The 12,595-nt window shown below is 47.0% G+C and overlaps 1 protein-coding gene across 2 annotated transcripts in view; it reads right to left on the reverse strand.

Annotated features, from left to right (window-relative positions):
* The window catches only part of P4HA3 (prolyl 4-hydroxylase subunit alpha 3), a 356,959-nt gene that overhangs the window by 95,877 nt on the left and 248,487 nt on the right, over positions 1-12,595 (reverse strand). For both annotated transcript variants that reach the window (XM_069640141.1, XM_069640140.1), the window contains exons 6-7: positions 11,054-11,220; positions 9,073-9,249 (exon numbers count right to left, since the gene is read on the reverse strand). In XM_069640141.1, the coding sequence (XP_069496242.1) occupies positions 9,073-9,249; positions 11,054-11,220 (344 nt within the window). The remainder of the gene's footprint in view (positions 1-9,072; positions 9,250-11,053; positions 11,221-12,595) is intronic.

Genomic DNA, 12,595 nt, shown 5'->3' on the forward strand with positions numbered 1-12,595 from the left:
ACATAGCGCCTAGAAGCCATTCCTCTCGTGTGCGCTTCTACTCACTTTCACCTGTTTCACCTTCATGGCTAAAACATCTCTTACTCGAGATGCGGGCCAAGCATAGACATAGCGCCTAGAAGCCATTCCTCTCGTGTGCGTTTCTACTCACTTTCACCTGTTTCACCTTCATGGCTAAAACATCTCTTACTCGAGATGCGGGCCAAGCATAGACATAGCGCCTAGAAGCCATTCCTCTCGTGTGCGCTTCTACTCACTTTCACCTGTTTCACCTTCATGGCTAAAACATCTCTTACTCGAGATGCGGGCCAAGCATAGACATAGCGCCTAGAAGCCATTCCTCTCGTGTGCGCTTCTACTCACTTTCACCTGTTTCACCTTCATGGCTAAAACATCTCTTACTCGAGATGCGGGCCAAGCATAGACATAGCGCCTAAAAGCCATTCCTCTCGTGTGTGCTTCTACTCACTTTCACCTGTTTCACCTTCATGGCTAAAACATCTGTTATTCGAGATGCGGGCCAAGCATAGACATAGCGCCTAGAAGCCATTCCTCTCGTGTGTGCTTCTACTCACTTTCACCTGTTTCACCTTCATGGCTAAAACATCTCTTACTCGAGATGTGGGCCGAGCGTAGACATAGCGCCTAGATCTCGTGTGTGCTTCTACTCACTTTCACCTGTTTCACCTTCATGGCTAAAAAATCTCTTACTCGAGATGTGGGCCGAGCGTAGGCATAGCGCCTAGAAGCCATTCCTCTGGTGTGTGCTTCTACTCACTTTCACCTCTTTCACATTCATGACTAAAACATCTCTTACTCGAGATGTGGGACGAGCGTAGGCATAGCGGCTAGAAGCCAGTCCTCTGGTGTGTGCTTCTACTCACTTTCACCTCTTTCACATTCATGACTAAAACATCTCTTACTCGAGATGTGGAACGAGAGTAGACATAGCGCCTAGAAGCCATTCCTCTCGTGTGTGCTTCTACTCACTTTCGCCTGTTTCACATTCATGACTAAAACATCTCTTACTCGAGATGCGGGCCAAGAATAGACATAGCGCCTAGAAGCCATTCCTCTCGTGTGTGCTTCTACTCACTTTCACCTGTTTCACCTTCATGGCTAAAACATCTCTTACTCGAGATGCGGGCCAAGAATAGACATAGCGCCTAGAAGCCATTCCTCTCGTGTGTGCTTCTGCTCACTTTCCCCTCTTTCACATTCATAGCTAAAACATCTCTTACTCGAGATGCGGGACGAGCGTAGACATAGCGCCTAGAAGCCATTCCTCTCGTGTGTGCTTCTGCTCACTTTCCCCTCTTTCACATTCATAGCTAAAACATCTCTTACTCGAGATGCGGGACGAGCGTAGACATAGCGCCTAGAAGCCATTCCTCTCGTGTGTGCTTCTGCTCACTTTCCCCTCTTTCACATTCATGACTAAAACATCTCTTACTCGAGATGTGGGCCAAGCATAGACATAGCGCCTAGAAGCCATTCCTCTCGTGTGCGCTTCTACTCACTTTCACCTGTTTCACCTTCTGAGCTAAAACATCTCTTACTCGAGATGTGGGCCAAGCATAGACATAGCGCCTAGAAGCCATTCCTCTCGTGTGCGCTTCTACTCACTTTCACCTGTTTCACCTTCATGGCTAAAACATCTCTTACTCGAGATGCGGGCCAAGCATAGACATAGCGCCTAGAAGCCATTCCTCTCGTGTGCGTTTCTACTCACTTTCACCTGTTTCACCTTCATGGCTAAAACATCTCTTACTCGAGATGCGGGCCAAGCATAGACATAGCGCCTAGAAGCCATTCCTCTCGTGTGCGCTTCTACTCACTTTCACCTGTTTCACCTTCATGGCTAAAACATCTCTTACTCGAGATGCGGGCCAAGCATAGACATAGCGCCTAGAAGCCGTTCCTCTCGTGTGCGCTTCTACTCACTTTCACCTGTTTCACCTTCATGGCTAAAACATCTCTTACTCGAGATGCGGGCCAAGCATAGACATAGCGCCTAAAAGCCATTCCTCTCGTGTGTGCTTCTACTCACTTTCACCTGTTTCACCTTCATGGCTAAAACATCTGTTACTCGAGATGCGGGCCAAGCATAGACATAGCGCCTAGAAGCCATTCCTCTCGTGTGTGCTTCTACTCACTTTCACCTGTTTCACCTTCATGGCTAAAACATCTCTTACTCGAGATGTGGGCCGAGCGTAGACATAGCGCCTAGATCTCGTGTGTGCTTCTACTCACTTTCACCTGTTTCACCTTCATGGCTAAAAAATCTCTTACTCGAGATGTGGGCCGAGCGTAGGCATAGCGCCTAGAAGCCATTCCTCTGGTGTGTGCTTCTACTCACTTTCACCTCTTTCACATTCATGACTAAAACATCTCTTACTCGAGATGTGGGACGAGCGTAGGCATAGCGGCTAGAAGCCAGTCCTCTGGTGTGTGCTTCTACTCACTTTCACCTCTTTCACATTCATGACTAAAACATCTCTTACTCGAGATGTGGAACGAGCGTAGACATAGCGCCTAGAAGCCATTCCTCTCGTGTGTGCTTCTACTCACTTTCGCCTGTTTCACATTCATGACTAAAACATCTCTTACTCGAGATGCGGGCCAAGAATAGACATAGCGCCTAGAAGCCATTCCTCTCGTGTGTGCTTCTACTCACTTTCACCTGTTTCACCTTCATGGCTAAAACATCTCTTACTCGAGATGCGGGCCAAGAATAGACATAGCGCCTAGAAGCCATTCCTCTCGTGTGTGCTTCTGCTCACTATCCCCTCTTTCACATTCATAGCTAAAACATCTCTTACTCGAGATGCGGGACGAGCGTAGACATAGCGCCTAGAAGCCATTCCTCTCGTGTGTGCTTCTGCTCACTTTCCCCTCTTTCACATTCATAGCTAAAACATCTCTTACTCGAGATGCGGGACGAGCATAGACATAGCGCCTAGAAGCCATTCCTCTCGTGTGTGCTTCTGCTCACTTTCCCCTCTTTCACATTCATGACTAAAACATCTCTTACTCGAGATGTGGGACGAGCGTAGGCATAGCGGCTAGAAGCCAGTCCTCTCGTGTGTGCTTCTACTCACTTTCACCTCTTTCACCTTCATGACTAAAACATCTCTTACTCGAGATGTGGGACAAGCATAGACATAGCGGCTAGAAGCCATTCCTCTCGTGTGTGCTTCTACTCACTTTCACCTGTTTCACATTCATGACTAAAACAACTCTTACTCGAGATGTGGGACAAGCATAGACATAGCGCCTAGAAGCCATTCCTCTCGTGTGTGCTTCTACTCACTTTCACCTGTTTCACCTTCATAGCTAAAACATCTCTTACTCGAGATGTGGGCCGAGCATAGACATAGCGCCTAGAAGCCATTCCTCTCGTGTGTGCTTCTACTCACTTTCACCTGTTTCACCTTCATTACTAAAACATCTCTGACTCGAGATGTGGGCCGAGCATAGACATAGCGCCTAGAAGCCATTCCTCTCGTGTGTGCTTCTACTCACTTTCGCCTCTTTCACATTCATGACTAAAACATCTGTTACTCGAGATGTGGGCCGAGCGTAGGCATAGCGCCTAGAAGCCATTCCTCTCGTGTGTGCTTCTACTCACTTTCACCTGTTTCACCTTCATAACTAAAACATCTCTTACTCGAGATGTGGGACAAGCATAGACATAGCGCCTAGAAGCCATTCCTCTCGTGTGTGCTCTACTCACTTTCACCTGTTTCACTTTCATGGCTAAAACTCTGTTACTCGAGATGTGGGCCAAGCATAGACATAGCGCCTAGAAGCCATTCCTCTCGTGTGTGCTCTACTCACTTTCACCTGTTTCACTTTCATGGCTAAAACTCTGTTACTCGAGATGTGGGCCAAGCATAGACATAGCGCCTAGAAGCCATTCCTCTCGTGTGTGCTTCTACTCACTTTCACCTGTTTCACCTTCATGGCTAAAACATCTCTTACTCGAGATGTGGGCCAAGCATAGACATAGCGCCTAGAAGCCATTCCTCTCGTGTGTGCTTCTACTCACTTTCACCTGTTTCACCTTCATGGCTAAAACATCTCTTACTCGAGATGTGGGCCAAGCATAGACATAGCGCCTAGAAGCCATTCCTCTCGTGTGTGCTTCTACTCACTTTCACCTGTTTCACCTTCATGGCTAAAACATCTGTTACTCGAGATGTGGGCCAAGCATAGACATAGCGCCTAGAAGCCATTCCTCTCGTGTGTGCTTCTACTCACTTTCACCTGTTTCACCTTCATGGCTAAAACATCTGTTACTCAAGATGTGGGCCAAGCATAGACATAGCGCCTAGAAGCCATTCCTCTCGTGTGTGCTTCTACTCACTTTCACCTGTTTCACCTTCATGGCTAAAACATCTGTTACTCGAGATGTGGGCCAAGCATAGACATAGCGCCTAGAAGCCATTCCTCTCGTGTGTGCTTCTACTCACTTTCACCTGTTTCACCTTCATGGCTAAAACATCTGTTACTCGAGATGTGGGCCAAGCATAGACATAGCGCCTAGAAGCCATTCCTCTCGTGTGTGCTTCTACTCACTTTCACCTGTTTCACCTTCATGGCTAAAACATCTGTTACTCGAGATGTGGGCCAAGCATAGACATAGCGCCTAGAAGCCATTCCTCTCGTGTGTGCTTCTACTCACTTTCACCTGTTTCACCTTCATGGCTAAAACATCTCTTACTCGAGATGTGGGCCAAGCATAGACATAGCGCCTAGAAGCCATTCCTCTCGTGTGTGCTTCTACTCACTTTCGCCTGTTTCACCTTCATGGCTAAAACATCTCTTACTCGAGATGTGGGCCAAGCATAGACATAGCGCCTAGAAGCCATTCCTCTCGTGTGTGCTTCTACTCACTTTCGCCTGTTTCACCTTCATGGCTAAAACATCTCTTACTCGAGATGTGGGCCAAGCATAGACATAGCGCCTAGAAGCCATTCCTCTCGTGTGTGCTTCTACTCACTTTCGCCTGTTTCACCTTCATGGCTAAAACATCTCTTACTCGCGATGTGGGCCAAGCATAGACATAGCGCCTAGAAGCCATTCCTCTCGTGTGTGCTTCTACTCACTTTCGCCTGTTTCACCTTCATGGCTAAAACATCTCTTACTCGCGATGTGGGCCAAGCATAGACATAGCGCCTAGAAGCCATTCCTCTCGTGTGTGCTTCTACTCACTTTCGCCTGTTTCACATTCATGGCTAAAACATCTCTTACTCGAGATGTGGGCCAAGCATAGACATAGCGCCTAGAAGCCATTCCTCTCGTGTGTGCTTCTACTCACTTTCACCTGTTTCACCTTCATGGCTAAAACATCTCTTACTCGAGATGTGGGCCAAACATAGACATAGCGCCTAGAAGCCATTCCTCTCGTGTGTGCTTCTACTCACTTTCACCTGTTTCACCTTCATGGCTAAAACATCTCTTACTCGAGATGTGGGCCAAGCATAGACATAGCGCCTAGAAGCCATTCCTCTCGTGTGTGCTTCTACTCACTTTCACCTGTTTCACCTTCATGGCTAAAACATCTCTTACTCGAGATGTGGGCCAAGCATAGACATAGCGCCTAGAAGCCATTCCTCTCGTGTGTGCTTCTACTCACTTTCACCTGTTTCACCTTCATGGCTAAAACATCTCTTACTCGAGATGTGGGCCAAGCATAGACATAGCGCCTAGAAGCCATTCCTCTCGTGTGTGCTTCTACTCACTTTCACCTGTTTCACCTTCATGGCTAAAACATCTCTTACTCGAGATGTGGGCCAAGCATAGACATAGCGCCTAGAAGCCATTCCTCTCGTGTGTGCTTCTACTCACTTTCACCTGTTTCACCTTCATGGCTAAAACATCTCTTACTCGAGATGTGGGCCAAGCATAGACATAGCGCCTAGAAGCCATTCCTCTCGTGTGTGCTTCTACTCACTTTCACCTGTTTCACCTTCATGGCTAAAACATCTCTTACTCGAGATGTGGGCCAAGCATAGACATAGCGCCTAGAAGCCATTCCTCTCGTGTGTGCTTCTACTCACTTTCACCTGTTTCACCTTCATGGCTAAAACATCTCTTACTCGAGATGTGGGCCAAGCATAGACATAGCGCCTAGAAGCCATTCCTCTCGTGTGTGCTTCTACTCACTTTCACCTGTTTCACCTTCATGGCTAAAACATCTCTTACTCGAGATGTGGGCCAAGCATAGACATAGCGCCTAGAAGCCATTCCTCTCGTGTGTGCTTCTACTCACTTTCACCTGTTTCACCTTCATGGCTAAAACATCTCTTACTCGAGATGTGGGCCAAGCATAGACATAGCGCCTAGAAGCCATTCCTCTCGTGTGTGCTTCTACTCACTTTCACCTGTTTCACCTTCATGGCTAAAACATCTCTTACTCGAGATGTGGGCCAAGCATAGACATAGCGCCTAGAAGCCATTCCTCTCGTGTGTGCTTCTACTCACTTTCACCTGTTTCACCTTCATGGCTAAAACATCTCTTACTCGAGATGTGGGCCAAGCATAGACATAGCGCCTAGAAGCCATTCCTCTCGTGTGTGCTTCTACTCACTTTCACCTGTTTCACCTTCATGGCTAAAACATCTCTTACTCGAGATGTGGGCCAAGCATAGACATAGCGCCTAGAAGCCATTCCTCTCGTGTGTGCTTCTACTCACTTTCCCCTGTTTCACCTTCATGGCTAAAACATCTCTTACTCGAGATGTGGGCCAAGCATAGACATAGCGCCTAGAAGCCATTCCTCTCGTGTGTGCTTCTACTCACTTTCACCTGTTTCACCTTCATGGCTAATACATCTCTTACTCGAGATGTGGGCCAAGCATAGACATAGCGCCTAGAAGCCATTCCTCTCGTGTGTGCTTCTACTCACTTTCACCTGTTTCACCTTCATGGCTAAAACATCTGTTACTCGAGATGTGGGCCAAGCATAGACATAGCGCCTAGAAGCCATTCCTCTCGTGTGTGCTTCTACTCACTTTCACCTGTTTCACCTTCATGGCTAAAACATCTGTTACTCGAGATGTGGGCCAAGCATAGACATAGCGCCTAGAAGCCATTCCTCTCGTGTGTGCTTCTACTCACTTTCACCTGTTTCACCTTCATGGCTAAAACATCTGTTACTCGAGATGTGGGCCAAGCATAGACATAGCGCCTAGAAGCCATTCCTCTCGTGTGTGCTTCTACTCACTTTCACCTGTTTCACCTTCATGGCTAAAACATCTCTTACTCGAGATGTGGGCCAAGCATAGACATAGCGCCTAGAAGCCATTCCTCTCGTGTGTGCTTCTACTCACTTTCACCCGTTTCACCTTCATGGCTAAAACATCTGTTACTCGAGATGTGGGCCAAGCATAGACATAGCGCCTAGAAGCATTCCTCTCGTGTGTGCTTCTACTCACTTTCACCCGTTTCACCTTCATGGCTAAAACATCTGTTACTCGAGATGTGGGCCAAACATAGACATAGCGCCTAGAAGCCATTCCTCTCGTGTGTGCTTCTACTCACTTTCACCCGTTTCACCTTCATGGCTAAAACATCTGTTACTCGAGATGTGGGCCAAGCATAGACATAGCGCCTAGAAGCCATTCCTCTCGTGTGTGCTTCTACTCACTTTCACCCGTTTCACCTTCATGGCTAAAACATCTGTTACTCGAGATGTGGGCCAAGCATAGACATAGCGCCTAGAAGCCATTCCTCTCGTGTGTGCTTCTACTCACTTTCACCCGTTTCACCTTCATGGCTAAAACATCTGTTACTCGAGATGTGGGCCAAGCATAGACATAGCGCCTAGAAGCCATTCCTCTCGTGTGTGCTTCTACTCACTTTCACCCGTTTCACCTTCATGGCTAAAACATCTCTTACTCGAGATGTGGGCCAAGCATAGACGTAGCGCCTAAGAGCCATTCCTCTCGTGTGTGCTTCTACTCACTTTCACCCGTTTCACCTTCATGGCTAAAACATCTCTTACTCGAGATGTGGGCCAAGCATAGACGTAGCGCCTAGAAGCCATTCCTCTCGTGTGTGCTTCTACTCACTTTCACCTGTTTCACCTTCATGGCTAAAACATCTCTTACTCGAGATGTGGGCCAAGCATAGACGTAGCGCCTAGAAGCCATTCCTCTCGTGTGTGCTTCTACTCACTTTCACCTGTTTCACTTTCATGGCTAAAACTCTGTTACTCGAGATGTGGGCCAAGCATAGACATAGCGCCTAGAAGCCATTCCTCTCGTGTGTGCTTCTACTCACTTTCACCTGTTTCACCTTCATGGCTAAAACATCTCTTATTCGCGATGTGGGCCAAGCATAGACATAGCGCCTAGAAGCCATTCCTCTCGTGTGTGCTTCTACTCACTTTCACCTGTTTCACCTTCATGGCTAAACCATCTCTTACTCGAGATGTGGGCCAAGCATAGACATAGCGCCTAGAAGCCATTCCTCTCGTGTGTGCTTCTACTCACTTTCACCTGTTTCACCTTCATGGCTAAAACATCTCTTACTCGAGATGTGGGCCAAGCATAGACATAGCGCCTAGAAACCACTCCTCTCGTGTGTGCTTCTACTCACTTTCACCCGTTTCACCTTCATGGCTAAAACATCTGTTACTCGAGATGTGGGCCAAGCATAGACGTAGCGCCTAGAAGCCATTCCTCTCGTGTGTGCTTCTACTCACTTTCACCTGTTTCACTTTCATGGCTAAAACTCTGTTACTCGAGATGTGGGCCAAGCATAGACATAGCGCCTAGAAGCTATTCCTCTCGTGTGTGCTTCTACTCACTTTCACCTGTTTCACCTTCATGGCTAAAACATCCGTTACTCGAGATGTGGGACAAGCACAGGCATAGAGCCTAGAAGCCATTCCTCTCGTTTGTGCTTCTTCTGGCCAGCACAGGATTTCTTCATAGCTAACGTATATTTTTAGAGCAGACTAACCGCACGATTGTCATGACGCCACCATTTGGAACCATATAAGGATTGGAGACGCCTGAAATGACTTTGTTTTTGGAATAAGAGAATGAATGAATAACTCACCCAGGGAGCTGCAATGTTTTTAATGGTCGCCGCCTCCTGATTGCTGATGAAGTCATGGTACAGAACAACATAAGGCTGTAAGCTTACAATCTCTTTCTTTACTGGCTGAAGCATCAGGAAAGGGCTGTTGTTGGTCTCCAGGGAACACCGCAGGCCAGAGAATCGGAAGTGTGTTGGCTGCAATCAGAAAGCAAATGAGGTCACCTTCAGGATACAGGCAATGGAACGCACACCAGAAACCAATACAGTTACCAATTGAATGCAATGAAAATGTCACCACATTTTTAAAGCAATTCTCACACTACCCTTTATATAAGCCTATCACATCTCCCCTCTCCTCAGTACAGACCTGTGCCCTCTCCTACCTCGCTGTATCCCCTTCTCTTGGTAAACCTCTGGATCTCCCACGAGTTCTGGTTCCCTCTAGGCATCCTTGCCAGCTACTCTTGCCCCGTACATGAGGCTGCTACCAGATGGGGGGCCTGTCCCCCCAGCTATACCTGCCATTCCCTTTTGCCAGGCCTCTCACCAGAGGTTCTGCAAGTGTGTCCATGATGGAGCCATCGCCGTGAGTAGAGCAGTGGAGGCGTGACGATGGAGGTCCTGCGTGATTGGCAGGCTAGCGGGGCACCAGGGGCTCCTTTTGCCACATGTAGGCCCGACATAAGTGGGGACCCGTTTTGTAATCCTACTTTGGGCCTCATGACAAGTTGGGTGGTATCCCGACTGAGATACCGGCCAACTTTACTTGCGTTACCGCCCACCCATCCGGCGGTATTACTGCCAGATCACGGGTTTGGCAGTTAACGTTATTTGGTAATTTTCGGCGCAATTACCGCCTCTGCTCCTGGCCTCATGACAAGTTGGGCAGTAGCCCTTAAATGTGCCAGTAACGGGGTTACTGCTGCATTTAATGGTCCGCCCAATCGTGAGTATGGGGTTTTTACCCCAGCTCAGAAGTGGGGGTAAACACGCTGTATAAATGCCGACTTTTGGTGCAAACAAAAATTACCAGGGGAATAACGTTTACTGCCCAATATGTGATCCGTCGATAATACCGTCGGACAGGTGGCCGGTAACGCAAATAAATTTGGGCGGTATCCCGCTGGGGATACCGCCCAACTCGTGACGAGGTCCTTATTATGCATCATCGGCACAATCTGTCTTTTCTTCTAACTTTAGCATATAATATTTTTACCACTGTATGTCCAGGTTTCAGTCTGCCAAGTAATCATGTGATGAAATGAACTGTTTAACATGTCATGTTTACCGAATGTGCAGGTAAAGTGGATGGAAAATATTGCATGTAAAGTGCCGGTGCGGTGGTTCACGCAGTGCCACGAACCCAAAGCATGGGGCTGCTACTAATGGCGCTACATTGCTGGCTATGTCTGTGAAGGTCAGTCACCTGCATTGCATGCTGGTGTGCACGTATTGTGTTATGTGCTGGCCTTCTCCTGTAGTGCAGTGCACTCTTTTACCAGTATGTTCAGACTTGCGTCTCCCGGGTGGCCTGGGGCCCATCGGGTGGTGGCAGTTGAGCACTGTGCAGATGTCACATAACGTAACATTTACAACATCTGTTTTCTGCACCTGTATGGCCAGGCTTGGGTCTGCCAAATATGCATACAAGTAACATTCTACTTAAACATGTAATGCTGACCAAATCTGAATATAATGTTCGCAACATGTTCATGTAGAATTATAGAATGTACATGTAAAGAATTGCAGAGCCCCTCAACTGAAGTCAGTTGCTCTAGCAGTAGACAATCATGTGTATACATGTTGCTCACGCCGCCCTGTAGTACAGTGTCCCCACATTACTTGGCTAGGTCCCCCACCAAATGTGTTCCATGCCAGCATCGTTGGTCACGTTCACCCTCCATCCCCCGCGCCCGGATCTCCTTCCGGCCCCCCAGTTTGGGGACCACTGACCTAGGGCCATAGGGAGAATCTTCCACGGAGTTGCTCTCAGCAGTACCTGGACTCCCAGGCTCTGGCACAGCCCTTCGTAGGCATCTCTGGTTCTCAGATTGGTCACATTCGGCCTCTGCACCACCACCGCCTCCTTTTCTGCCTCATCGGGGGTCCCCACCAGAATCTTCTCATACTTCAAGACATTTCGAGCAATTCTTTTGTTGTTTGGATCTTAAAAAAAGGGAACACGCAAATAAAATGAACAACAATCATCAGTTCTGACAATTACATTCAGGAGGAAACTAATTACTGGATGAGTTCACAATAGCGCCGCCACTAACTTCAGATTGGCCGATTTCAATGCGCTTAATTTGAGGCCTCAGAGACAGCAGATGCAGTTTCACATTCTTGTATCCCGGCATCGAAAATCGGAATGTGTCACTCTCTAAAACTGCTGGGGATGCCACTGAAACACCTTTAGCGACTACAGAGCTCTCAAGTTTACCAATTTCATGCTAGAGATAGTAATCCAGTTGCGATATTTGCCTGAGTTTTAAGGGATAGGCATCCCTAACTTTAAAATGGAAGAGCCAAAACTACAATTCCCAGAAATCCAAGAAAAAACAGGTTTGAATGTCTTTCTCACTCATGGAACTAGGAAACTTGATAACATTGAATGGCTTTTTCACTCATGGAACTAGGAAACTTGATCAAATTCAATGGCTTTCTCACTCATGGAACTAGGAAACTTGATGAAATTGAATGGCTTTCTCACTGATGGAACCAGGAAATCGAACTAGGAAACTTGATAAAATTGAATGGCTTTCTCGCTCATGGAACTAGGAAATGGAACTAGGAAACTTGATCAAATTGAATGGCTTTCTCACTCATGGAACTAGGAAATTGAACTAGGAAACTTGATAAAATTGAATGGCTTTCTCGCTCATGGAACTAGGAAACTTGATGAAATTGAATGACTTTCTCACTCATGGAACTAGGAAACTTGATGAAATTGAATGGCTTTCTCACTCATGGAACTAGGAAATCGAACTAGGAAACTTGATAAAATTGAATGGCTTTCTCGCTCATGGAACTAGGAAATGGAACTAGGAAACTTGATCAAATTGAATGGCTTTCTCACTCATGGAACTAGGAAATCGAACTAGGAAACTTGATAAAATTGAATGGCTTTCTCGCTCATGGAACTAGGAAACTTGATGAAATTGAATGGCTTTCTCACTCATGGAACTAGGAAACTTGATCAAATTGAATGGCTTTCTCACTCATGGAACTAGGAAATCGAATTAGGAAACTTGATAAAATTGAATGGCTTTCTCGCTCATGGAACTAGGAAACTTGATAAAATTGCGCTTAATTTGAGGTCTCAGAGACAGCAGATGCAGTTTCACGTTCTTGTATCCCTGCATCGAAAAGGGGAATGTGTCACTCTCTAAAACTGCTGGGGATGCCACTGAAACACCTTCAGCGACTACAGAGCTCTCAAGTTTACCAATTTCATGCCGGAGATAGTAATCCAGTTGCGATATTTGCCTGAGTTTTAAGGGATAGGCATCCCTAACTTTAAAATGGAAGAGCCAAAACTACA

The sequence above is a fragment of the Ambystoma mexicanum genome, chromosome 7q, assembly GCF_040938575.1.
Source record: "Ambystoma mexicanum isolate Mex_15411 chromosome 7q, UKY_AmexF1_1, whole genome shotgun sequence".
In the NCBI taxonomy this organism is placed as follows: Eukaryota; Metazoa; Chordata; class Amphibia; order Caudata; family Ambystomatidae; genus Ambystoma; species Ambystoma mexicanum.